This window comes from Meriones unguiculatus, chromosome 15 (assembly GCF_030254825.1).
Source record: "Meriones unguiculatus strain TT.TT164.6M chromosome 15, Bangor_MerUng_6.1, whole genome shotgun sequence".
Classification (NCBI taxonomy): Eukaryota; Metazoa; Chordata; class Mammalia; order Rodentia; family Muridae; genus Meriones; species Meriones unguiculatus.
Genome location: NC_083362.1, coordinates 36541638 through 36569612, shown reverse-complemented (window position 1 = coordinate 36569612; position 27975 = coordinate 36541638). Strand labels below are relative to the sequence as shown.

General features: G+C 43.8%; 1 protein-coding gene across 3 annotated transcripts in view; it reads right to left on the bottom strand.

Annotated features, from left to right (window-relative positions):
- Nab1 (NGFI-A binding protein 1) overlaps positions 1-27709 on the bottom strand; it is a 41563-nt gene extending 13854 nt beyond the window's left edge. The window contains exons 1-4 of one of the 3 annotated variants that reach the window (XM_060368342.1): positions 27422-27709; positions 17969-18803; positions 5225-5358; positions 3900-3951 (exon numbers count right to left, since the gene is read on the bottom strand). In XM_060368342.1, the coding sequence (XP_060224325.1) occupies positions 3900-3951; positions 5225-5358; positions 17969-18784 (1002 nt within the window). In that variant the 5' untranslated portion in view covers positions 18785-18803; positions 27422-27709. The remainder of the gene's footprint in view (positions 1-3899; positions 3952-5224; positions 5359-17968; positions 18804-27421) is intronic. The other 2 variants (XM_021649287.2, XM_021649286.2) reach the window with 2 other exon arrangements.
- Between the last annotated feature and the right edge of the window lie 266 nt (positions 27710-27975).

Genomic DNA, 27975 nt, shown 5'->3' with positions numbered 1-27975 from the left:
CTCCTTTTAACCAGTATTTTAACAAATTTAAGCAAAGACAAGACAGCCAGGGACTCTGGCTCTTTGCTCTTCATGTTCTATGATTAGTTGTCAAGCCATCTTACCCTGTCGTAGGAGTATAAATAAATGACACTAACTTTTATGGATATACTCTATCTTCCCAACATACCTCTTAGAGTCTTTCTAAAGAGGAAGCTATCACAGCACTTTTCTTCATATAAATACATTTTGTAGTTACCACTGTTAAATTCTCTACGCAAAACGTTCAACTGTTTCCCAGGCAGCCGTCCTTGGTTTAGAAAACAGTACTTGCCATTCCTCTTCTTCAGAGACCACCAGTTTCTGCACACACTTTTCCCTTTACAAGCACAGAGTGAAAGGAAGGCCCTAAGCCCAGCGGTGCTTTTCTGTGCAAGTGAGGTATTCCCGAATGTTCATCGGCACCCAGAGAAGCTCAGATGTACGACACATGCGGGAAACCCTGGACAGCAACACAGCAATTCTGGGTCTGCCCTAGCTGTCAAACGGACATCATAAAGCATACATAAGGTTTCTGATAAGTGTCTAGTGCGTGTTGGGGTGGGGGCTGAGGGAAGGCTGGCACATAACAGCATGTTAGAAACCATTACTGTTTGGATTGTCCCACAGCCAGATGCCTTGGGTCCCTAGTGAAAATAAGAATAAGAGCGCACAATTCCTTCCTTCTCAGTTCAGCTAAAGGTGGGTGGGTTTACTGCAGTGGCTCATCTCTGCCCAAGCGTAATGAAGCCTGACTAACTAACACACAGGGCTTAAACAGGGGCTTTCCCTAAGCACAGCCACTTCCATGGGGCTTTCCCTAAGGCTCACCCAAGCAGGAACTCTGTGATTATCTCTCTTACTTTCGAAACTGAAAAGATAACGTTCACAATCTCTACATGTTTTAATATGCAACATATGTTGTTAAGACAGTACACCACTTAGGAACAAAAGAAGGATAATTCTGCACCACCTCTGTTAATTCTAATCATGGCAATCATTATGAGAGAATGAGATTCCCTCAAGGGGGAGGGGTCAGGGGAGGACTTAAGATTCACCCAGTTCTTCAAGTGCAGATTAGGAGGACACAGCCTTCAGCAAGGGGAAGAGGAGATGCCCCTGGACATAGCCCAGCCTTATCAGTGCCTGCTAAGGCACTGACAACAGCACTCCAAACTGTTTCCAAAAGGGACATCACCTTTTGTTGTTGTTCACTGCAAAAATGTCCTGATAAACACGGGAACAAGAGAGCAACTTGCCATGTGTGCTTACTGGTGGCTGAAGCAGACTTTGAAACCGAGGGAAGAGAGGTGGTCCTTGCATTAATTTTGGCCTAAGCAATTGGGAATCCATCTTATTTTTATGTTACTATCCTCAAATAAGGAATAAACTGAGAAGTACAAAAATGTTTATTAAGATGAAAGTAAAATTAGATTGAAAGAATTGTAAAATCTCCCTGCTTTTAGGTTTCCTCATGAGGCCCTTGGTGTCAGCCACACCTCTAGACAAGTATCTACTTATTTTTTCTTTCAACATGATCAGCACTTTGTATCTCCATCTTCTCCTCACGCCAGCTTACCCTTATGATGCCTGAACACGCACTGGCATTCCTACCTCCTTAAAAACGTGACTGAAATGAAACCTCCCAGTGAAGCCTCCACTCCCATGTTCTCATGCCACAGTCTCCCTCTCAGGAAGGTCTTCCCTTCCTGGAAGGTTTTTGCAAGGCATTCTCAAGGCACTAATGCTCGGTGACAACTTTTAGAGGGAGTGGACCCAATACCACTCACCCCAGGATCAGCTTCCGGAGGCATGTGGACAGCTCCAATATCTAAACATGACTCAGACACAGAAGAAAAACATGATAGGACTATGTTGGTGTACAGACTAGAACACTGCATGACATTCCTCACGCACTCACGGAACACTATGAAGAGACTGACAAAACTTTTACAAAACTAAGAAAAAACCAACAAAAAAAAATACATAACAATAAAACTGTCCTTTCAACAAGGCCTGCTAGCCAATGTCAACAAGCCTCTGGATTGGCACGTGAGGCTGGACCATCTCTAATAGTACTAAGTGAACATCAAGACAGCACGACAGCCAGGCCGTGGCGGCGCACGCCTTTAATCCCAGCACCCAGGAGGCAGAGGTAGGTAGATCCCTAAGAGTTCAACAGTAGCCTGTTCTGCAGAACTATTTCCAGGACAGCCAAGGCTACACAGGGAAACAAACAAACAAACAAACAAACAAAGACAAATATGGGCAACATATGAGCACAACTTAAAGAGAATTGTCCCTTGGGAACAAAATATTTGAGAACTTTTACTGGAGGATAAAGTATATTTTTAAAGAAATCAAAAATGCTTATTCAAAGTCATTCACTATTTTATCCAACAGCTATTATTCACGCCTATTCAATACAAAGCTACAAACTCACCCTGTGGTAGGAAGGAGGCAGGTAAGAGCCCTACCCTCCAGCACAGCAGACCAATTCTAAACACAAACAATTCACAAGCCACAAAAACTCAAGAATTCATTATCACAGGTGTTACAAAACAAGCTGGACAACAGCTGGGGTGTGATTTGAAGTACAAAAGCCCTTCCTCACAAACCTGAGGGAAGGAAGTCAGAAAACTCAGCTATAAACTATGGCCGCCTATGCCGATAGTGAATCTGAGTACTCTGAACTTGGTCAGACCTAGCCATGAGCCGTTGGTCAGTCTGTATAGGTGGAATCAATGTTAAATAGCAAAGAACAGAAGCAAGCTGGAGCCTGACTGTGATGGTCACAAATACCTCCTAGGTTAGTTTCCTCACAGGGACAGAAAGCCACTGGGAAGAGTAGAACAAGAAAAAAATTTATGTTTTTACAAGATAATTTTGGCTTGGTGCCAATAAAGGACTCTGTCACACAGACACCAAGAAAGCATAAGGTGGTGAAGGAAAGCTTACCTGCTAAGACCTGAGATTAAATAATGGGGTGGCCCATACCCCCCAAGAGGGAAGTAAGGCCTGTGGTTACAGCTTCTACTCTGCTGCAGACTAGACTCAGGAAAGGTATGCAACCCAACTGAAAAGCGGTAGCTCTGACCCACTCTCTACCTTCAGGCGTCCTAAGAGCAGCAGGTTTTCTTGTTCCAGTTCTACCTTACACATACAAGTTAAAGTTACAAGAACAGTTTCAACCAGGGTCCCTTGAGCAAGGTTTTAAGTACAGTGATGTTTTCATAAGTGTAGCTACTGAGCTGCTGGTTCCTGTGGAAGACAAGATCCCAAAAGTCGGCTCCCGAGGGGCTTCAGGCTAATGACGTGAGAGAAAACGAGCCATTTAAGCCATCTGAAGACCTTCAAATCTGTAAGACGCTAATTGGTAAGTCAACGAGGTATCAGTCTAGTAATACAGTTCCCTTTTAAGAATTTCCTAGGGGAGGGGAGAGACTGGAGAGATGGCTCAGTGCTTAAGCACACTGGATGCTCTTCCAAAGGACATAGGTTCGATTCCTAGCACCCACACGGTAGCCCACAACCAGACATAGCTCTAGCTCTAGGGGAGCCAATGTCCTCCTCTGCCCTGTATGGACACTGCACACATGTGGTACATGGTGTACAGGCAGGCAAAACACCCATGCACATAAAACAAAAGCAATAAAATCTCAAAAACATGTTTTAAAAACAACCTCCTGGGCTTGCTCACTGAGATTACTACAGGTACGTCAGAGTAATACAATTCTATATTACTTTAAGAATCTTTTTTTTTTTCCTAAATCGTGGGACCCTTCTTTCTTGCCTGAATTAGGAAGTTTTAACATTATTTTGGTGATCTTATAAATGAAGGAAAACTTAATTAGAACACAATATATTAAATGTATTCATACCTCCACTTTAATTCTCTTTGGAGATAATTCATCTCTTTCACCACATTTTAACCTAAAAAGAAGGGAGAAAGAAAAAGCTTGAGAAGATAATGAATTTTATTATTGAATGATGTCAGTCTGTAATGGTTCCTCAGAATATTGAATTCTGAAACCACAACATGAGAAATGGCATACAGTAACCACCTACATAATGGAAGAGACTGTCCCATCATTTCCAAGCTAATATTAAGGGAGATGTAGATACCATTATATACTTTAAAAAGCCTCTAGCCTGAGAACCCTACAAGAGAAAGCACTATTCTATGACAATATAACAACAACAACAACAAAGTATCAAGGAATGTGTCTCCTCAGAGTTCAAAAGGAACCATTTATGATATAATGACAAAAATGGCCATTTGAAACCAATGCATATGGCTATCTAAACCTGTGTGCCTATCTCTGAACACTGCAGACATCCTTATCTGACTCCAAAGTCTTCTTCTGGGAGCTAGGCCAGAGTTACTAACATACTTGACAGGGCACCGTAAGCACTGGGACGTCTCGTTCTTCGAGACAACACCTTGCTATATCCTCTCCAACTAAACTATGAGAAGTCAGTCTAATTTGTGCATCACTATAAAAAGAGACTAAAATATCAAAAGTGTATCTTGGAGCAGGCAAAACGCAGTTTTGTTTATTGTGGTATCGCTTCCAATAACAGAAGAATAACAAGAATCTGCAACTAGCGAAAGCAGCAGTTTTCTCCCGGCTGTCACCAACTCTGGCTGTTAAGAGAGTAGATCAGTGTGTCAGGAAGACTGCAGAGACCACTGCAACAAATCTGTGTGAGAGAATGTCTTCCCCACGGCAAGAACTCCACAGTCCTAGAGACTGTAACTTTCAAAGGAGGAGACAGAGGAGGATTAAGTAAAATGAAAAACTACAGTTAAGATCAGAAGCTCCAGGGGCCACTGTGCCGTGGGCTGCAGTGAACAAATTACATACAGTTTATTTATTTCAAAGTCTAGGGAAGTGCTTTGGGATGTCTTCACCAAGAACACATGATAAATGTTTGAGCTGGTAGGTTTAGCAACTGATTTTAACATCATACAATGCACAATCTATTCAAATAGCAAATGGTACCCATTGATAAAAACATTTTTTATGTTTTTAAGTGTCAGTTAAAAATAATTTAATTAAACAAATCTCTTTGAAAAGTCACTGCATTACTTAATTCCATATTAGTCATAATCTTACCTTCTCAGACACATTCAGATTCTATCCATGAACAATGTTTTAAACTCTGCCCCTACCCACTGTGCAAATGCCAGCTCCCACCTTACCTGGTGGTCCTGTAAGTGTACTTGTAGGTAACTTCTCGAGAAACCTGCCTGGCCAGGGCGAAAAGCTCATCTCTTCTCGTTAACAGGGCATTGTCCTTTACGCAGAGCTGAGCAGCTGCCTCGTTAACAGTAAGCTAAGCATCAAAAAAAGAAAAGGTTTTCAGAGGTGTAAGCACTTCTACTTCATTAGATAATAGAATGTTCCACTTAATGTAAAAACAAAAAACAAACAAACAAAACCCCTCACATCTTTACAGGGGGAAAGAATTTGTAAAACCCCTTATTATCCCTTGTGTCAGGCTTCTGAAGGGATAACTCACTTACCATCTTCTAGAGCCCAATTTGAAAGAATTATCATGCTTTTACCTACTTGCCTTTATTTATTCTATATTCTGAATAGGTAGGAAAGTTTATGAATGATAAAGAAATATTCTGCATCTCATTTCTCTTAAAAACTCCTCCCCCCGAAAAAAATGATTTTTTTTTTTTAAATGGTGACAATCTTTCCTTTGCTAACACTGAATATGCACCCAGGCAGAGTTTCTTATGTGAACTGACAGGAAAATTCCTAATGCAATGCTAATCAGATTACTTAAACAGCAAAGTTGTGACAAGTTAGAGTGGCACTAGAAAAGCGACATCTCAGACTAACTTTTTATGTTTGCTTGATTCAATAGTTGTTAAAAATACTGCCAATATTGTTGCTGGCTCATCAGGCACCTGTGCTAAAACTTAAAATAGCAAATCACGGTACAGGCGAAAGCTCTTAACTTGTGAACGAGCCAGCGTGCTCCTCCTCGTCCTGTCAAGCAGATTCTGCTTTAGATAACCTACTCCAAATAGGACCACATGCGCTCAAAGAAAAACCATTCTTAGAATCCTGCCAGTGTGGCTTTCCATCTTTTAAAAGCTAATACTTCATATATGTAAATGGCTTTTGGTTTGGAATTTTATTTATTTGACTAGAAGGCCATCTTTTTAGATATCTGAGTTATTTCTAAACTCTACTGCTAGGTGGCATGCCAATTTCTTCTATTGTGGTGTTTCATTTTCTATGAATTTCAGGAATTATAAGTTGAGCATTAATTTTGCATCCTATATGGTACAGGTCTCTTTTTTTGTATTAACTTTTTATTTTAATTTTTATTAATTATACTTTATTCACTTTGTATTCCCCTGTAAGCCCCTCTTCCCCTCCCAGTCCCACCCTCCCTCTCCCTTCTCCACGCATGCCCCTCCCCAAGTCCACTAATAGGGGAGGTCTTCCTCTCCTTCCTTCTGATCCTAGTCTATCAGGTCTCATCAGGATTGGCTGCATTGTCTTCCTCTGTGGACTGGTAAAGCTGCTCCCCCATCAGGGGGAGGTGATCAAAGAGCAGGCCAATCAGTTCATGTCAGAGACAGTCCCTGTTCCCATTACTATGGAACCCACTTGGACACTGTACTGCCATGGGCTCCATCTGTGCAGGGGTTCTAGGTTATCTAATCAATGGTCCTTGGTTAGAGCATCAACCAAGATGAAAAGACCCCTGTGCCCAGGTTTTTTGGTTCTGTTACTCTCCTTGTGGAGCTCCTGTCCTCTCCAGGTCTTATTATTTCCCACTTCTTTCATAAGATTCCCTGCACTCTGCCCAAAGGTTAGCCGTAAGTCTCAGCATCTGCTTTGATACCCTGCAGAGTATAGATTTTCAAAGGCCCTCTGTGGCAGGCTCCTGTCCTGTTTCCTGTTTTCTCCTTCTTCTGATGTCCATCCTCTTTGCCTTTCTGAATGGAGATTGAGGATTTTAGCCAGAGTCCTCCTTCTTGATTTAGTTTCTTTAGATGTACAGATTTTAGTAGGTTTATCCTATATAACATGTCTAATATCTTCCCATCAAATTACCAACAAAATTCTTTACAGATCTTGAAAGAAAAATTCTCAACTTCATATGGAATAACAAGAAACCCAGAATTGCTAAAACAATCCTCTACAATAAAAGATCTTCTGGAAGTATCTCCATCCCTGATCTCAAACTGTATTATAGAGCAACAATACTAAAAACTGCATGGTACTGGAATAGAAATCAACTGGTGGATCAATGGAATTGAATAGAAGACCCTGAAATAAATCCACACACTTATGGACACCTGATTTTTTTACAAAGATGCCAAAACCATTCAATGGAAGAAAGACAGAATCTTTAACAAATGGTGCTGGTCTAACTGGATGTCTACATGTAGAAAAATAAAAATAGATCCATACTTATCACCCTGCACAAAACTAAAGTCCAAGTGAATCAAAGACCTCAATATAAAACCAGACACACTAAACCTGTTAGAAGAAAAACTGGGGAAGAGCCTTGAATTCATTGGCACAGGAGACAACTTCATGAACAGAACACCAACAGCACAGGCTCTTATAGCAACAATCAATAAATGGGACCTCATGAAACTTCTGTAAAGCAAAGGACACTGACGTCAGAACAAAATGACTGCCTAAAAATTGGGAAAGGATCTTCACCAACTCTGTATCTGACAGAGGGCTAATATCCAGTATATATAAAGAACACAAGAAGTTAAACAGCAACAAATCAAGTAATCTAATTAAAAAATGGGGAACAGAACTAAACAGAGAATTCTCATCAGAGGAATATGGAATGGCAGAGAAATGCTTACAGAAATGTTCAGTGTCCTTAGTTATCAGGGAAATGCAAATCAAAAGGGCCGTGAGATTTCACCATATACCCATCAGAATGGCTAAAATCAAAAGCTCAAGTGACAACACATGCTGGAGAGGATGTGGAGAAAGGGGAACCCTCCTCCACTGCTGGTGAGAATGTAAACTTGTACAACTACTCTGGAAATCAATCTGGTGTTTTCTCAGACAAGTAGGAATAGCGCTTCCTCATGATCCAGCCATACCACTTCTAGGCATATATCTAAAAGAAGCTCAAGTATACAACAAGGACATTTGCTCAACCATGTTTGTAGCAGCTTTATTTGTAATAGCCAGAACCTAGAATCAACCCAGATGCCCCTCAACTGAGGAATGGATAGAGAAATTGTGGTACATCTACACAATGGAGTATTACTCAGCGATAAAAAAAAAAAAAAAAAAAAAAACAAGGAAATTATGTATGCAATTTGCAGGTAAATGGTGGGAACTGGAAAAGATCATCCTGAGTGAGGTGTCCCAGGAGCAGAAAGACCCACAGGGTATATCATCACTCATAAGTGGTATAACATAAGGTGGTATATAAGTGGTATAACATAAGGTCTCTTATGTTGTCATTAGCATTATAGTTTTTCCTTTGGATGCTATCTTGGTCACTGTTCCATTGCTATGAAGAGGCGCCATGATCAAGGCAACTCATACAAGGAAAACACTTAATTGGGAGCTTGCTTACAGTTTTAGAGGGTATCCTAGTCAAGTTTACTATTCCTGTGATAGAACACCATCACCAAAGCTACTTGGGGTGGAAAGGGTTTAATCCACTTACACTTCCAGTTAAGAGCAGCTCCCTGAAGGAGTCAAGACAGCAACTCAAACAGGGCAGGAACCTGGAGTCAGGAGCCGGTGCAGAGGCCATGGAGGGGAGTGGCTTACTGGCTTGTTTCCCATGACTTGCTCAGTGTGCTATCCTATAGAACCCAGGACAACCAGCCGAGGGATGGCACCACCCATAATAGGCTGGATCCTCCCATATCAATTTTTTATTAAGAAAATCCTCTAGGTCTTCCTATCTCCCCCTTCTTTCATAAGATTCCCTGCACTCTGCCCAAAGTTTGGCTATGAGTCTCAACATCTGCTTTGATACCCTGCTGGGTAGTCTTTCAGGGGCCCTCTGTGGTGGGCTCCTGTCCTGTTCCCTGTTTTCTCCCTCTTCCAATGTCTATCCCGTTTGCCTTTTTGCATGAGGATTGATCATCTTACCCAGGACCCCCCTTCTTGCTTAGGTGTTTCAGGTATACAGATTTCAGTATTATATTATATGTCTAATATCTACTTATAAGTGAGTATATACCATGTGTGTCTTTCTGCTTCTGGGATACCTCACACAGGATGATCTTTTCTAGTCCCCACCATTTGCTTGCAAATTTCATGATTTCTTTGTTTGTAATTGCTGAGTACTATTCCACTGTGTAAATGTACCACAATTTCTGTATCCATTCCTCAATTGAGGGACAGCTGGGAGCTCCACAAGGAGAGCAACAAAACCAAAACATCTGGGCACAGGGGTCTTTTCTGAGACTGATACTCCAACCAAGGACCATGCATGGAGATAACCTAGAACCCCTGTTCAGATGTTACCCATGGCAGCTCAGTCTCCAAGTGGGTTCCCTGGTAAGGGGAACAGGGGCTGACTCTGATATGAATTCAGTGGGTGGCTCTTTGATCACCTCCCCCAAGGGTGGGGGCAGTCTTACCAGACCTCAGAGGAAGGCAATGCCGACAGTCCTGATGAGTTCTGATAGGCTAGGGTCAGATGGAAGGGGAGGAGAACCTCCCCTGTCAGTGGACTGGGGGAGGGACATGGGAGGAGATGAGGGAAAGTAGGTGGGATTGGGAGGGGACAAGGGAAGGGGCTACAGCTGGGCTACAAAGTGAATAAATTATAATAAATTTTTAAAAAGATTGACTTAAAATACATTTTAAGAAATAAAGGAATGTCAAGTAGAAAAAAGAAGAAGAAGAAGAAGAAGAAGAAGAAGAAGAAGAAGAAGAAGAAGAAGAAGAAGAAGAAGAAGAAAAGAAAATGCCCTAGTGGCTTGCCTACAGCCTGATCTTACAGAGGCATTCTCAATTGGGCTTCCATCCTCTTAGATGATTCTAGCCTTTGTCAAGTTGACATAAAATTAGGCAGCACAGGTGGTCAGTCCATTATCATTATGGTGGCATTCACAGTGCTGGAGCAGTAGCTGAGAGCAAAATTCTGATCACAGGACAGAAAAAGAGTGAGGGAGGGAAAGAAAGAATGCGAGAGAGAGACAGAGAGAGCGAGAGAACATGCCTGGGCCTGGCATAGGCTTTTGAAACCTTAAAACCCACCTCCAATGACACACTTCTTTCAACAAAGCCACACCTATATGAGCCCACAGGGGCCATTTTTATTCAAATCAATACAGATGCCATGCATAGGAATTCTTCCTTCCCTAGTAATATTTAAAAGGTTCCTCTTTTTAAGCTTACCTTACCTTTGCTATGTTAATATTTAATCTACTCAGAATGTGTGAAGTAGGTAGCATGACATAAATGTCTACCATCTTGTGTTATGGTATGCAGTATGACACAAGTATGTAACATCATGTGTTCACTTATCTATCGTCATGCATCATGTGGCTTGTAGTATCACTCAAATGTCTAACATCATGTGTTACGGTATGTAATATGACACAAGCATTTAACATTGTGTGTTGTGGTATGTTGTGTGACACAAGCATCTCACATGTTACAGTATGTATTATGACACAAGCATCTAATATCACATGTTATGGTATATAGTATGACATAAGCACCTAACATGCATTATGGTATGTCTACTACAGTCCTTCCTGAATTTCCACCTGCAGCTGTAGTTCTTGTTCTGGAGGTTGGTTTCAGGATAGACATCATGGCTGTGAACCTGGGCCTCCCATGTTCACCTCACAGCTGAGCTGAGTGTCGCGAAAGGGAGACTGGCAGCCTGCCTTCCTTTCCCTAAAACATCAACTAAGAACAGCTGATTCCTAAAGTATTTTCTTTTTCTTTGTCATTGAGGTTTTATGTAGCCCAGGTTGGCCTCAAACTCTCTATGTAGCAGAAGTTGGCCCTGAACTGCTGCTCCTCCTTCTCCATTTCCCAGTGCTGGGATTACAGGCATGTGGCACCATGCTTGGCCCCTGGTTTGAGAAGCACCTTGTGGTTGAAGCTGAAAGGGAAACACTTTACAGAATGACACCACACGAGCTGCAGGTTCAGCCTGCTCACAGCTACATGACCGAGAGGGCCCCTCTCAAGCTGCTTTCTGAGCAGCCATTTCTATGCTCTTAAATCTAAGTTACCACGGAAAGTCTTTGATTACTAGTGACATACCTCAGCTACCCACACTTCAAGCTACCAATTTATGTACAACCCTAGGAAAAAAAATTTCAACGCAAACTGAAAACTGTTTAGATGTCTTCTGAAAACTTTCTGACAAGCAGGAAAAACAACATAACACACTCACTGTCATGGAATTTCAGCTCCAACAGACTAGACGGAACTCCTCCTGCTCTAGAGGACCCTCCTGGCAGAAAATGAAGACCAGAGAAATACGCCCAGCTCACTCTCACGCTGTAATAAGACACTAAATTACAGAATCTCTCCTTTCAATTTTCTGTCAGTGTTTCCCAGAGTTCATGGCCCTACTTGGCAAGAGTTAACAAATGAGTGACTATTACATCTGTAAAGGAAAATGCAATTGCTATCTCTGACACTGCTGGCTTCTACTGAAGCCACTGAAGTCAAAGGCAACAAGCTACTCTTCCGTAACTGGTGTATGCACCTCTCCCACTTCCTATTCTCATAGCCCCAAACACTAAGATCCCACTCTTCTCTTCAGGTCCAAGATTTCCTAAGGTGAGCTTCTGATTGTTCATGGCTAAACTTAAAACTTCACTCAGTTGTCTTTACCATAACTGATTCTCTGAATGTTCCCTTCACCGCAGCTAACATGTTCATCTGCAGTGACCAAATTACTATAACTTTCAACGAAGCATTGTTGACTTAAGCACACTTGGCACTGCTGGACGACAGAGAGGCTCAAAGGCACCTGGGACTTTGTCTTTGCATTTAGGAGGGGAAGGGCCATAACTGCCCCTCCCCAAAACAAAACAAACTGTGGTGGTTATTCTCAATAACCTCTGGGCATGCCTGTGAGGGATTCTTTTGACTACGGTAGTTGGAGTTGGAAGGCACACTCAACTGTGGATGGCCCTATTCCCTGGGCTGAGATCCTAGATGTACAAAAAGGAGAAAGCGAACTGGTCCTCAGCATTCTCTGCTCTGTTCATCCTGACTGTAAATGCAGTATGACCAGATGCTTCAAGTGCCTGCTGCCTTGATTTCCCACCACGATGAACCATGAACCAATTGCTGTTGTCAGGATATTTGAATAACAGAAAAACTAAGACTCAAGCCAAACCAAAACCAACCAACCATCCAACCAAACAAACAAAAACAAAACCCACAAAATACCGAATAAAACAAGCAGAGACAGGAGGCAGAGACATTTCCTGAAATGTTTGATGGGCCAGAAAAAGAGTAACACAGATGAGCACAAAACAAAGACGGTAGTACCTCAAAGAGCAAGTAAGTTAAGGATGGAGTGTCCAAACTCAACGAAAAGTTTCTATCTTCACAGCATCACAGGGATAGGAAGTGTGGGAAAGGACTGAGAGACGAGTCCTAAGATGCTGTCTTCCCTAAAGCTCTATGCCCTAGCATCAGAAAATCATGCTACCCAGGGGCATAGAAGGACATTTCCAATCACGAACCTCAGTTATGTGGAAGAGAGCAGAAAACCAACCTCTCGATCCTCACATCAACCACCAGCCTAATTCACCACACTGAGTGGGCCGAGACCCTAGCCCAGGTTATGTCTCCTATCAGCCTGCGGAAGCAAAACTAGTAACTGCTGGGGAAAGCCTCTTCCGGGGGCCTCTAAGCGTTCTAAGAAATATGAGTTCAGTCAAAAAAAATCAGCTATCAAAACAGGGCCAGTGAGACCATCCAGTGGGAAAAGGAGCTTGCCACCAAGGCTCGTTGTCTTGAGTTCATTCTCCAGGACTGGCATGGTGGAGAGAACCAACCACCGGTAATTCAGAGAGAAATCATTAGAAAAACTAAATGGGTGAGGCAGACTAACTCATGGTTAGAATCAAACAAACTATGAAATTCTAAATAACTCATGAGTCAGTAATCATAAAATAAACTATCAAAACCTTAATGAATCCATGCACAGTGAAAACTCAGAGCTACAATTGCTTAAATCAAAAATATAAAAATAACAGAACATTAACAAACCCAATTTAATTTAGAAGTGACCAGACACCACACAACCAAAAACCTCAATTAAGATAACAAATTCTTCAAACAGAAAAGGCTCTTTGTATAGAGCACAGAGATATTTTAGGATTTATAGGCCAGTGTCCCAGCTGTCCAACTCAGCCATTGTAGCTTAAAGGCAACCACTGACACTGCATACAAATGCATGGGCTGTTGTAATAGTTTATTCACAAAAAAAGGAAGGTAGGTGTGATGGTTGGAAAAGGAATGGCCCCCACACACTCGTTTGCATGCATGGCCCATAGGGAGTGGCACTCTTAGGAGGCGTGGCCTTGTTGGAAGAAGTGTCTCTGTGGGGGTGGGCTCTGAGGTCTCTTGTGCTCAAGCTAGTCCTAGTGTGGCACACAGTCCCTTCTGCTGCCTGTGGATCAAGACACAGTACCTCAGCTCCTTCTCCAGCACCATGTCTGCCTGCATGCCACCATGCTTCCTGCCAGACAATGGACTAAACCTCTGAACTGTCAGCCAGCCCCAATTAACTGTTTGCCTTTATAAGAGTTGCTGAGGTCATGGTGTCCCTTTACAGCAATAGAAAACCTAAGAAAGGCCAGATCAGGCCCACTGACCCTTGTTTGCAGTCCTTGGAGGAAAAGAGTTGACAAATTTCTGGGCAAGCGTGATTGACGCGTCGGGGAGAAACCATATAGACTAGGTTAGGTCACAAAACCATAAATAACTTCTTGCTAGTGTTTGAAGTTCTGAATGGAATCGACATGTTCAGAAAAATATGATTCAAGAAGTAATACTAAGTGATCACTAAGTGATTCAGGAAGTAATAATTACCTTAATAGTCCTACGATGTACTTCTCAAAGCCATCCAAAGAAAACCCAAGACCTTTTTTCACCTGTTGGGTGCTGAAAACTACCCAATGTAAGCTGAGAACACAGACCGAAAGCTTCATAACCTACACATGGCCTGTTCTTCTTCAGGGTGTCCCAGATGCAGCTTCTTCTCTCAAAACCAGAACTGCTGCATCCTTCCAAAACGCCTCAGTTTTGACATCTCACCACTGAGCTGGCAGCTCATGCAGCTTGGCATCACCGTTTCACAGGCCTGGGCTTTATCTTGGTCACTACTTAGCAGCTGAATCCCCACAGAGTTCTGGTGGAACTATCATTCAGGAGCTGACTACCCTCCTTTCCTTTTCCATCTCGCAGCTTTAGAGTCCCTTGACCAGCGGATACTGTCTGCTACAAATACCTCACAGTGCAAACTGTTGACTTACGCTTCTGCACAGTCCCACATTCTGCTTTCATCCCACATTCCCTGCTATTTCCAATCTTCAGTTTATGTTTCATCATCCACTGACTCGAGGTCCGAAGCACAGTGGCTGTCTACTTAACCACCTGTCATCTCCACTGCACCTCTGGATACACAGACCAGTCTGCTGAAATCCCTCCTGCCACAGCCACGGCTGCCCGTCCTGCAGCGCCTGCCCCGCACCCAGACTCTGCACGGCTCTACATTTTAATCACTGCCCACCAATTACCTATTCTTTCACTTTAAAAGCAGTGTTCTACTGTATAATTCTTGCTGTGCAGGATGCAATGCTTTCGGGAACAAGTACAAAAATGTTTATAAGAAAAAAAAATCCTAAGGACTTGGAGTTGACTTTTTCCCAGGTGTCAGATATGTCAGAACTACAGAAAATACTTGGCTTTGAAAGATCTACATAAAAGCAGGACGCTGTTACAAAGAGGACTCTCAGAACAGGGGGATGCCAGTCACATATCCCCTCATTTGGAAACTGGAAATAAACTGGTAACATTTTTTTATCTTAGATACTTAGATATACTTAAGTCTTTCTCTGATTTAAAGTTAATTATTTTCATAACACTTCGAAGGTCACAACAGTAATCCTACTTTCTATTCTCTCCTAATTTCAGACTCCCAAAGTTCTCCAAGGTCGTGAGAGTCTGGGAGGTTAAGAAAGCTGGCTTCTGTAACTCCTACCTTCATCCACATTATTGGACTAAATTCACACATTGGAGCCACAACGAACAAGAGCTGTCCAAGGTGAAGTTTAGAGGCAAGGTAGCTTTCCCAAAGCTCCGCCCTCACCCCTCCACACCCAACACTCATTTTCAGCACACCTTTATTCAAGGACACTTAAGAATGACCTCGGGACTTACATTTACTAAGTACCTACTTAGCTAATGAGGCAAAGATCCCTGTAGCAAAAGCCTAGTATAAAAGCAATTAGTTTGAATTGTTTAATAAGGAAGGTTTTTTTCATTGTGAAATTGATTGGTTATTAAAGTAATCTTTGTTAAAAATTGCTTTTACTTTGATAAAACTATGTTTTTTAACTCAACTTCGTGTTTCATCTGTAAAATTTTAAAATTATATGTATAAAAAAAAAGCTGGGTGTGGGAGAGCACATCTGTTATACCAGCACTTGGAGAGGTAGAAGCAGGTGGAACACTGTGAGTTTGAGGCTAGCCTGGCCTACAATGAAAGTCCAGGACAGCCAAAGCTACATAGACAAACCCTGTCTTGAAAAACAAACAAACAAAAAAACTAAAGAATAAAGCTGTAATAAGTAAGGAAATAAAGAAAAGCTGTAATACAAGAATAAAGAAGTACATGTTTTTCTGTGCAACAGACTGCACTGCAAAGGTACTCAGCTGAGACAAGTCTATCCTGGAGAGGAATACAAAAGTCAACCAAGCCAAGGAGGATCACATCAACAGACATGACGAGGTAAAACCAAAGTCACAGGAAAAAACAGTAAACTGTCGAAGGAAGAATGAGCGCATGGGGAAACAGAATTTATACCCATAAAGATATAAAGTTCTTACCAATTTTTTTGCCCTGGATGTCCTGGAACTCACTATGTAGACCAGGCTGGTCTCAAACTCGCAGAGATCTGCCTGTCCCTGCCACCTGAGTGCCGGGATTATGCCCAGAATCAACCTTTTAGAAGACAACTCAACTACTAAAATGGTTTTATGGCCAGAAGACTGACCATGGAAGAGAAGCTCACCATCTTCTCCAGAAAAGCAGATCTGAGTCTAAGTTTCCATCCCTTAAGACTGGCAGGGATTAAAATGTAAAATGCATTACCAGCAAGTGTGGATAAACAGACATTTGCATAGCACTGATGGAAGCACAATGTTTTCGGCTTTTTAGAAAGCGAGTTAGCAGCAATTAGCAGTGGATTGGAACATTACATCTGCAAACTTCTTGATCCCCCAATTCACAGGGTGGAATGCATTCCACAGAAGACTGTAAAAGGCTTTGTGTGGCTGGAGCTGGAATGGTCAGGAATGCACACTGTTTTTGCAGAGGACACCTATTTGGTCCCCAGCACCCATGTCACATGGCTCACAGCAGCCTACAGCTGCAGCTCCATGAGACCGGGCACGTGTGCCCTCATAGGCACTGACACACACACCTACACGACCCACAGACGTAATTAAAAATAATAAGCATTTTAAGTGTGAATGTTCATATACCAGGATACATAAGCTCTTTTTATAGTGGCAACAATCTAATTGGCACCATGAGGTGGACAGAGTAACGTCCGGCAGTGCAGCCACAGAGCAGTCAGGGGCCTCCACTCCTGGAGTGTGGAGCTTCACCACTGACACAGGAATCTGGAGAACACTTTGTGAAACATGAACTGATGCTTGGACGTGTAAAGGTAAGTCTTCAGAAGCTTACAAGTCAGTAATGGGTACCTTTTCATGTCAGAATACCCTCACAGTGAACATAAGTTCCTTTCAGATTACAGCACAAGATGAGGTGGCACGATGCTGAATAAAATAGTCAACCTAACTTTATTTCTGAAGGTTTGTTCCTTTCTTCTGAAGGGTATGCGGTTATTTAAAAAAAAAATCTCACCATGAAAGTCTTTTTGACTTCTGAAAATGAATCACTTTCTAAGCACTCACTGGACAGACTAGACTCTAGGGATAAAAGATTGAAAAGCCATCATCAGCAAGGGACAGACCAGGATACAAAGGCATCACAACAAAGTGTTCTGGAGCTACTGTGACAGAAGTGGACGCAGGATGCAAAGGAGACAGATTCTACTTAGAGGAAAAGATCACAGCAAAGACAAGCTTACATCTGTGCTGAGTAATGGAGAGGTGTTAGCCAGATAAACAAGAAAAAGCAAGGAAGTGAAAAATGTATGCACATATACAAATGAGGTGTGTATGCAATGTGTGTGTGTGTGTGTGTGTGTGTGTGTTTCATGCTTAAACAGAACACTTTTAGATAAAGTGCCATAGAGACCTTTCTATGCTGGGCTTCGAACCAAAACAAGATTCAAACTACTCTCACTTCCAACATTCCTAACATAACTTTGTTTTCTATATTACCTCGAAATTACCTTATGTTCTGGTCAATTTATCATTACTTTTTGCTTTTAACAGAGGTTTATAAAAAAGAAAGTTAAAATGATGGTCCACATTTAAAATCTTACTTTATTTCTTAACTAAAGAAACAAAACACCCTGCAAATGTGAAATTTATGTCTCACTGCTTGAATTCTGGCATTTTTCTAGAAGCTGCCTTGCACTGCAGTTTTAAAAACTCGAATGTGTTTTTCAACTCAAGGCAGCCCTAGGGCTGTCACACTTCAGTATTTTCAGGGCTGCTCCAGGAGGGCTCCTCTGCTGTAGACCATCAGCAGGCAACCTGCAGTGAGCAGCGGTACCCAGGAGCCTTACCTCATGCAGTGTGAGGTGTTTCCCATCCTTTCTCTTGGAGTCGAATCGGCCATAGATGGCGCTGTACTTTCGAATCTCCTCCTCTTTGTGTGGATCTTCATCACTCATCTCGAAGATGTGACCGATCATTTTGGCCAACTTCTTATTGTTCTTGAGCAGCTCTTTCACTTCATTCAAGTCGCTTTTGGGCAGGGTGGGGGCCATCCGCTCCACACACTCGGCCACAGAGAGGGCAGCAGCAGCATCCAGTGCCTCGCTGCTCTCCTTCGGGGAGGCCGGGGAGCCCAAGTCTGCTGGGGAGAGGCTGTGCTCACTCTCCGGGGCGTGGTGTCCTTGCCAGAGCCTGGACTCACCGACACTCTGCAGCGCTAGACTTCCCACCTCTGACTTGCCCTGACCCAGGCTCTGCACACAGGTGGTGGCAGCACACTTGGGGATTTTTAAGTGTGGTTCCCGTGCACTGCTATTCCTCTCGTAACTGCTGCAGGATATTCCCAGCCACGTCGGCGAGCCCTCCGGTAATTTGTAGATGGGTATGCTACTGACGGGAAGGGAAGTCAGTGGCTGATTGAAAAGGCCAGGGTTCGTAACCCAGTCTCTCAAAGCCTTCTGAAGCCGTCTAACGTGAAGGGGCTTGCTTGCCATGCCCACAAGTGCCATGATCTCCAAAAACTCCTCTTCTCCAGCTTCGCACAGCTGCTGGACATCGTCACCACCTTGCTGGATAAAGGCATCAAAGTAAGAAAGCAGATTGGCTTTCTGCAGTATCCTATACAGCTGCAGCTCCCCCAGCGTCCTGGGTAAGGCCGTGGCCATTACTGTGGACGGGCTTAACCTACAAAAAGGAGAGAGAAAGACTCACCACACTTGCTTCAGGCTTCGTAAACGGGCTGCGACATTGCAAACGTGAGACAGCAATAGCGGCATTACGTGCAGAGCAGCTGGAAATGAAGGATGTGCTCCCAGCACACACATTCTATCCAGCCCTCCTTTTCACAACCCCACCAGTCAGCTGCTCCACCGTCCTATGTTCTCAAAGGAAAACAGTCACTAAACACAGACTGGGGACTCAGAATCTGTTCCATAGTCTCAGCTTTACATTTCCTTCCCTTATGGAGTAAACATGGTAGTGGAGGGGAAAAAAAAATAGCAGGAAGTAAGAAGCCACTGCATAACCTTTCACCAAACCTTGATTTTGTGCCTGGAAACCTGATAAATAATATATTATGATATTATGTGTAATCTTCGCGCAAACTGAGTGAGACAGTTATTTCTATCTAGCCGCTGAAAGAGATGGATTTCAGTATGAACTGAACAAGCAAACAGGTGGCATAGTTAGAGATGGGTGGGCGAGAGAACGAAGGAGACACTTCAGCGCTGCGGTACGGAAGGGGACAGATTCTCACTCATCAACACTTTCAATGAGTTCCAGGAGGGGAGCTGGCCAAGTACTTCCATTAAGCAAAGCAACCTTTAAACAAAAGGGGCCAACCACAGAAGGCCAAGGCATCCACACCACAGAGGCGAGTGGAGGACCACCTCTGCTGCTGTACGCAGCAACACTGTAGAGACAACAGAAGCAGGGCACTGGCAGCACACTGGAAGACAGTCACCATGCCTGCACCTGTCCTCAAAAGCCACCAAGTAGAATGCTCTAACAATTACAACCTCAGCTTCCTTAACACAGAGCAGGCCTCTCTTTGCTCTAAGCACTCCCTCCTCAGCCCTGCCTCCTGAGACCTTTGAACTACCACATTTTGACAACTACCAACCTCCTCCAACTTCGAGGCTCTCTATTTACATGGACCAGTCCAAGCATGGCTTCTGTGAATTTCCCATAGGTTAAAAAAAATATTAGGGTGTTCAGTGGCTTCTGCTAACACCTCGTGGAAAACCATTTAGTGCGCTTTTGGAAAACACTTTCTTTAGTCCTTAGCTCCACAGTGTGAGACTCTGGACTTGGCAAATGAGGCAAACTGTACAAAAAGATTCCCACTCTACAGATCTAGGCAACAAAATCTGCAGGTTCTGTGAGTGCCTCAGGACTTGGGGTCTACCATCACAGTCGCACCATCTCAGTCCTGAGTAAAATGTCTGCCTTCTACATCACCTCAGTGAGGGCCCAAGCAGACAGGCTCTACCACCTGTCTAATTGGACATTAGGCCCCAAAAACACAGCCTTGAGAGGTAGATGGAGATTAAGAGTGGATTAAACACCACAGCAAACAGAAGGGCTCCTGACATGTCTGGACAGGAGCAAAAAAACTTTCTCATCATTTACCTCATGTAGCTGCTCTACATGAATTCACAATAGAACAGAAAAAACTCCACGTGCATAAAAGTATGTATATGGACAGTCCTTGCCATAGGAGGACTGTAGCTTTACAAAGTTTCCTGAGTGACATACTAATTCACCAATTCATATTTGTTTCCCAAATCATGGGATATGGGAAGCAGTTCATGATTTAGATTAACAGAATTTTCCAGTCATTTTATAACAGGAGAAAATGGAATATTTATTAAACAAATATAAAAATACAAAAGGATCTTAGGACTCAAAAGACTCAAACTTACATTGTAGTCTTCTGACATAAGACAATGAATGGTTTTAGGAAACAGCAGTTTTCCAGTCTTGTCCTTTTTCATGTACTTTACCAAATGTCCTAGTTCCTGAGAGAAAGTCCTTGTGGACTGGTAAAAGCAGCTAACAATGTAAAGAATGATGGGAACAAGTGTACATTTCCAAAGTCAAAATAACAGATGAAAGACAGACGTACTGTTCAGAATCCCAGGAGGCTTTCTAAAGACCCACCCTCGCAGCTGGGAGAGGAGCTTTCTCCCCAAGCTCTCCCCCTGAAAGATTGTTTCGGCTTCCTTCAAAGCTTGCTGTGATAATTTAAACACCCACCACTTCATACATTAACTTGATTCGATTTAAAATCCAGTGAGATTTTATTTCCACAAAATCTATAACTACTCATGCTTGAATATGAAGGTCAGATACGCTGGAAACAACCTCTGGCTGCTTCTCTCTGAACAGGGCATTAAAGAGTCCTAACAGCACAATATTCTAGCAGTTGATGATAAATCCACTCAGCTAAAAGCTTCTGTACTTGGCTGCTCCAAGACACCATGGGGTCCCAAGCTGGGTCTGATTTTTTCATAAAAATCCATGGTTTAAAGAAACCATTGACTCATTCTTTCTGTTTCCTAAAGATAACCAACTCTACTGCCCCTGAAAAGCATATAATCCCTATACCTTGGTCAGAAGAACAAAACATTAGACAGGAAAATTTAAAAACAGAAAAAAAAAGATGAATTCAGAATTCGTTCTAGACTGATTATTGCTCACTAAATGGTAACAAGGGGTTCCTAAGCCCCACAATGCTTCTTGCGTTGGCCCACCCAGAGTAGCATTGCTCACCTGCCTGGCTCAGGCTGTGCTGAGGGAACCGAGCAACTGTCTGATCCGGAAAATGTCACTGCTCGATTCCTGGTTTGCCAGGGTGACAGAATTTTCCAGGCCTGGGGCAGAAGACTCAGGGTAAGGCAGAGAGGTCTTTCATGAGGAGTCTCTCCATCAAGCCTGATGCGTCAGGACCCACTGGGCCATCTGAGAATTTAGGATGTGCTCCCCATAGACACACTCACAGGTAAACCCTCAGTAGTCTCAAGGACCACTGAGTTCTCACCAGGGCTTCCCAGCGACCTCTCTGCCACATGCCACTTCCTGAAGTGTCTTCATTTAACCTTGGTAATGGCACACTGACTTCCTTTTCCTTTTCTTCTCCTCTATGTTCTACATCCAGGCCCTCTTTGAAGATGTTGCTAAAGTACAGGGCACACAGCATCTGCGGTATTTTTAGAGTTGCTCAATATTTGTGCTTTATAGTTATCCATGCTGAGTATGATGCAGAACAAATGCACCAGTGTGTTCAGGGCTGTTTCAGAAATTTGTTAGAAATTCTGTCCTAATCCCAAGCCGATTGTTTATGAAACTTGTCAGCAACTCAGACAGCAATTTTTAAACCCAAACATCATAAGATAATACAATCCACAGACATGCTAATTGCATATTAGCCCACTACAAAAGGATGGCAGAAAATATTGTCTTTCTTTTCTGCAATTAAACTATTAGTTTCTGTAAAAACAGAAAACTTTGCATGTTCAGTAAGAATGATGCAATTCATAATCTGCAACAGTCTCAGATGTGAGTCAACAGTCTCCAGTTGCAGTCATGGCTCTCTGGAGGGAAGGCTCTACAGGGCGTGAAGTGTGTTGTGTGTTCAGCACCAAGGCCCCAGTGAAGACAGGAGGCAACACTAGCCATCATGCCAGGAATACCTCGCTCTCATTGTATGTTTAATTCTGAATCTTTTATTTATTTTTCTAGTTCTTATGGGTTCAGAAACCTTTTTCTATTGCGCAAACCTTCACCATCCCACACCCTAAATGAATGACATGCCCCACACAACCCCTGTGTTAAGAACCTGTGGCTTAGTGGAACAATCCCTGAGCAGCCTATGGAGTCCCTGCAAAGCCACCTTAAAGCAAAAATGAAGCTTTTCTTTACAATGAAAGTAAATGAACTCTCCAGATTTCACAAGATACAAACTGCTTTAAAGTGTAACTAAATGTGTTACTTTGAGAATGGCCAGTGTTTTCTCAAGGCACAATGCTAAAAGTAAAATAATCCTGAGTAGCTGCTGGATTTTATTTAAAAGTGATTATCATGCCTGAAATACTTGAGAATGATGAGCCTGAACTGTCCACACCTGCGGACAACCAAACCCTTACTTCCGGTCCCCAGAACCGAGGGCATGGCCTCTCTTCTTCGCATCTTCTAGATTCCCAGATACATTCTTTGCAATTTCTTCAGTCCTTTCCATTGCACTACTTTTTCCTGTTTCCCAGATTAATGAAAATGCCTCAACTTTGTTTCTCTACTTCTCTTCTCAAATCTGCATGATCTTAGACATCAGTCTTTTTCTTTTTGTTCCCAAAGCACCTAACCCTGGTTTTCACTGCTTCCTGGCCCCCACTTCAATACAGGTATGGCTTTTCCCTTTTCTCTGCAAGTTTCCTACTGCTTAACACAAGCAACCTAAACTACTCATATAGGCCCCCAGGTCCCCAAAGGTACCTTTCAACCCTCCTCTCATTACCCTGTCCTGGGCCTTCCCCATATAACCTTTCACACACAGCCTGGCTATTGATTTTCTCTTGATTTTCAGACTGCCCACAGTAATGTTTTCCTTTCTTTCTGCCCAACACCCTCCCCTGTTATTTTTTCACTTATTCCAGTATGTGAAGCCCTGAGCCAGTTCTAAGGACCCTTCATGAAGATCAGTTAGGCAAAAGAACAAGTTTCAGTACTGTGATAAACACAATGCGATGTGCTCCACAAAAGGAGCTTCAGATCAAAGGGCTTAACCTGGCTCTGAAGACAAGATACTGTTTGGTTATAGGTACCCCGAGGGTAGCAATTAGGTTTCATTACTCTTTTATTCACCTTTATTCTCAGCACAGTGTTCTGTGTGGAATGCTATTTCTTCTACAAGGATGGCTATATAAGGAAACCCAATGTTTGGGTCAAAATCTCATCCTCAGCTCCTTTTCATATTTCAGGGACACTCTCTCAATAACTCTCTCTCAGTTTGGTGCCCCCAAACCTGCTACTCTTCTTACTATCCTCTTCCCTCACTCACTTCATATGCAGCAGAGTCTCATAACAGGGCTGTTTACTTAAGAGACCAAAGGATGAAAGCCAAGTACAGGAACACACATGGCCAGAATGGAAATAATCCATCGCGTATGAAGTCAGCCTCCCAAGTCAGCATGCCTTTAAGAATTTAGGTTCAATCACGGGAGATCCTGGGTCATTTTTGTTTGTGTTCCTAAATATCCAACACAGTGTGCTTCAAATAAATTGAAAACATGTTACAAATCATCACTACCCTTTAACAGATCCAGTCTATTCTTAAATATTTTCCTTGAATGCGGTAAGAATGACTGCCACACGCACATTTAGCAACTGTGGATAGCTACTGTACATGTATCCAGGAGGTCTATGGTTGTCTAGAAGACTCTTCACGGACTAGCGAGGAAGCAAGCGCAGCATCTCCATGGGGCCTGACTTATCTATAACAGCCTGAACAGACTTCAAGGTTTCCGAGTGAACAGCAACCTCTTAGACCTCCAGCTGCCCTTCAGATGAGGGGAAATAACTCCACTAGACAGTTTCTCTCTTAATAGGTCAGTAAGGTCTCTTGCCCTATCAATGTTAAAAACGAAGAGGGCTTTGGCCTTCTAGCCTCTCAAGTACCAGCACGTTTCAAAGTGTAGCATGGAAAGGCTTGGGAGAAAAGAGCAGAAGGTGAGCCCAAAAGTTCGGCCTAGGAAAGGAGGAGCCTGCAGGAGATGCAGTTTTTTCACTTCTAATATGAATCCAGAACTCAAAGCTAAAAAATGTGCATGTGTGGTTCAGCTGCATGTCATGGGTCAGTTAAGACTACGGCGTTCTCCTGGATCCTCACCAGTTCCTGTGTCCTTCAAGTTCCAAAGCACATCCTTAGACAAACTCCCTAGGAAACACGGGTGAGCTGTATGTTGCTTAGAGTTTTGCTGGAGCGTGCACAGCCAGCCAGAAGCATGCGCTTCACCCCCCCCCCCCCCGTGAGCTGCTCTCTCACATCTACAGTGACAAATCCTAAGGCAAGACAATTTGGGGACTTACTGCTCACATAGCTATGAATTACACCCTTGGCTTCTAATGAATTCGTGCTAATTTGGGAAAATTAAAGTGTTCTTCCCAATGGATTCTTCCCTCAATTCTGAATAAAACTGGGAACATTTTTTTTTCCCCAGAGAGTCCTTTTAAATTCAGTCCTTATTTGACTATTTTCAAAGGTTAGGTTTAAAGCATGTTTACTAAAATCAGAAAAAGGTAAACAGGACTTGTCTATTAAACAATTACACATTAATACCAACAGACAAATGCTAGCATCTCATACAATGGCTGGGAATACTTCAGCCAATAGACAAGGCATTTGGCTGGCATTAAGAGAGTCTGGGGAGACTGCAGCAACACGCATACATATATAAATCTCATGGTCTTCACAAGTTCTTCCGGGAAAAGTCCTGACATACCATGTAAATTAACATACAGCCCCTAAACACAATGCGCTGAAAAATGACACAGTATTTGAAAACTTAATGATATGTTTACCTGTGAGACTTCTCAGGATGAGGATTAATGTATTTCCCCAGCATCAACTTCTGAAATTTTCCTCTCGTTCCATTATTAAGAGGAGAGTCTATTCTGCTAGGGTATGAGCCCTGAACATGTCATGTCAGAAAGGAAAACTGCACTCAGTATAATAACCACACTACTCTTCCCACCTCTCAAGGATTCAAAAGAAGCAGGCAGGACACGAGTGAGACCCAGCAAAGGAGACAGCAACCTTACTTGATGCTCAAGTGGCTGGGTTTTATTCTTTAATGCTTGACAAAATCTACAGTGAAATATGCACACACACGAGAGCTGGTCATGAGCACAATCTTAAACTACTCATTAAATGGTCACTTTCATGAAAGTAACACATACATAATGGCCCTGTGGAATACAGATCACAGCTTCGAACTATGTCAAATAACAGAAATAACAGAGCTTTCCAAAAAGAAAAAAGAAAAGCAACAAAGCAGGCTTATTATAATGAAATAGTCAGGGCCTAACTCCAGGACAGACTGTAGGTCACCAGACACAAAAATCAACACACTACTTTCCGGTCAACCATTTTTACCCTAAAATCTAGAGCTTATGAAACAGATTCTTCAAAGGTCTGCCCTACTTCATAATCTCTTCTCTTTTAAAGCATCTATCGTGCAGATTTCAATAAACCGTATGTCCTTAAAGTTGAAGTAAAAAGAGATATGGAATGCTTTAGCCGATTATTAAATAACAAATAGGAAACGAGGCTGGGTTTTCTATAGGGCAGTAACAAAAGGAAAACTTTTAGTTTAGCTAAGATTATGCAATTATATTCATTTACTTACTTGATGTAATTTATTAGACATAATAGCTCACTAAAATTTCCTGCATCAGCTATATCAATCTTAAGAATTTGTCACATGCAATATATTCACATCTAAGGAACAGAGTGAAACATATCCAGTGCCTCAGTGTTTTTTTTTCTTACTATTGTCACTGGTACAGTCCCTCATAACAGCAGAGTCACAGCTTCAGTAGAGAGAGTATGCTCACTAGTGGAATGGCAGGTTAAGCAAAAGATGTTCATGTCAAAAAAGTAAAAAAATAAAAATAAAAAATATATATTATTTATATCCCTAGCACGTTCCTTGAAATTATTTTCTTTCAAGATGTTCCAGTATCTAAACTGGAAACAGGGATGAAGAAAGCTGACCTTGCGGCCCATCTACAAATTCTCAACAGCATATTTATTAATCCGCTTTGCTTAATGAAGAAACGAAATTAAATGTCTCAATGGCTGCAAGGTCTCTTGTACTGGCACATGAACTCAGAGTGAAGAAACAGCTCTCTCCATCTCAGGAAGATAGCCTCCACCCAGAACATGCTATACATCCTCTCTTCCATAGCTTTTCTTAAAGCCGGCAGATGAATTATAAATGTCATAACATATATTCGACAAAGAAAGACTTTTCCAAAAGTGAATATTTAAAAGGGTAATTGGCTGCGTGTACAAAACAGCGAAGCATTTCGGATGTGACTAATCTATTTTAAATTCGGTTCCTCTGCTCCTATGCAATCTAATATTAACTATTAAAAGTGCCAAAATATTTTTAAACGAGAGCCTAGTCTCGGAGATTCTGATCTTTGCACTCCGCAAAGTTGGCAGGCACGTCACTGGCAAACCAATCGGTAGTGACAAGTTACTCCAAATCAGCTCTTTCGGATCAAACTGTAAATTAACAGGCACTCCAAAATTTCCCAAGCCTCCCTGAGCCAGGGCATGGTTCCTGCTGGTCGCCCTCTGCAAAACTTGGTCTGCACAAGCCGCGGACGCACATTCCGGCTCTACCCCGGGAGACTCCCTGCAGGTCTCCCGGGCGGACCGCACTTCGGTGTTGTCCCCGTAAGGTCACACACCTGCGACCCGAGCTCCTGCGCCCTGCACGTGTCTGCACACTCCCAGCTCAGCCTCGGAGGCTCGGGAGTCCCTGCGCCCGGGTGCCAAGTTTCCCAAAGCCGCTTCCAGGCAAAACTCTCCTTCCGCCTCACAACCCAACTACAGTAGGAAGGGGCGGATAACAGGAAGAAAGCGGAGAGCGCCGGCACTTTTCGGAAGTGCCCGCGAGCGCCGGCTCCCCACGCGCGCCCGCGAGCGCGCCCTCCCGCGCGGCCCTCGCCCCCCGGCCCTGCGGCCGCCCGGCCCGGCCCGCGCCCCCCGCCCCGGCCCGAGGCCCGCCCGGTACCTACGCGGCCCGCGGCGGCGGCGCGCTCGGCGACGACGGCTCAGCCCGGCTCCTGCGGCGGCTGCGGCGGCCGGGACGCCCCCGCGCCCATCGAGGGGGGCAGGGACGCGGTGGGCGCGCGCTCCGTCCCCCGCCCGCCCCGACGGCGCTCGCTCGGCCGCGCGGGCGGAGGCTCGGGCGGAGGCGGGCGGCGGCGGCGGCGGCCCGGGGCGCCCTCCCTCGGCCTCTCCCGCCGCCCCTCCCTCGGCCTCTCCCTCCCCCGCCGCCCCCGCCGCCCGCGCCCCCGCCCCGCGCGCTGTCACATCGGGAGATTCCGCTCTTGCTCCATTCGCCGCTCTGGCTCCCGCCCACGCGCGGCCGAGTGACGCAGATCCCGGCGTGGGCGGCCGCGGGGCGGGGGCGGGGGCCGGCGGGGCCGAGGCTCGGCGCGGGCCCGGGGATGGCCCCTTCCCACGGCGGCCGGGAGCGCGCGGGCCGGGCCGAGAGGCGCCCGCGGGGGCCGAGCCCTGCGCCCCGCCGGCCCGGGAGGGGCGCACGGAAGCCATCGCGCCCGG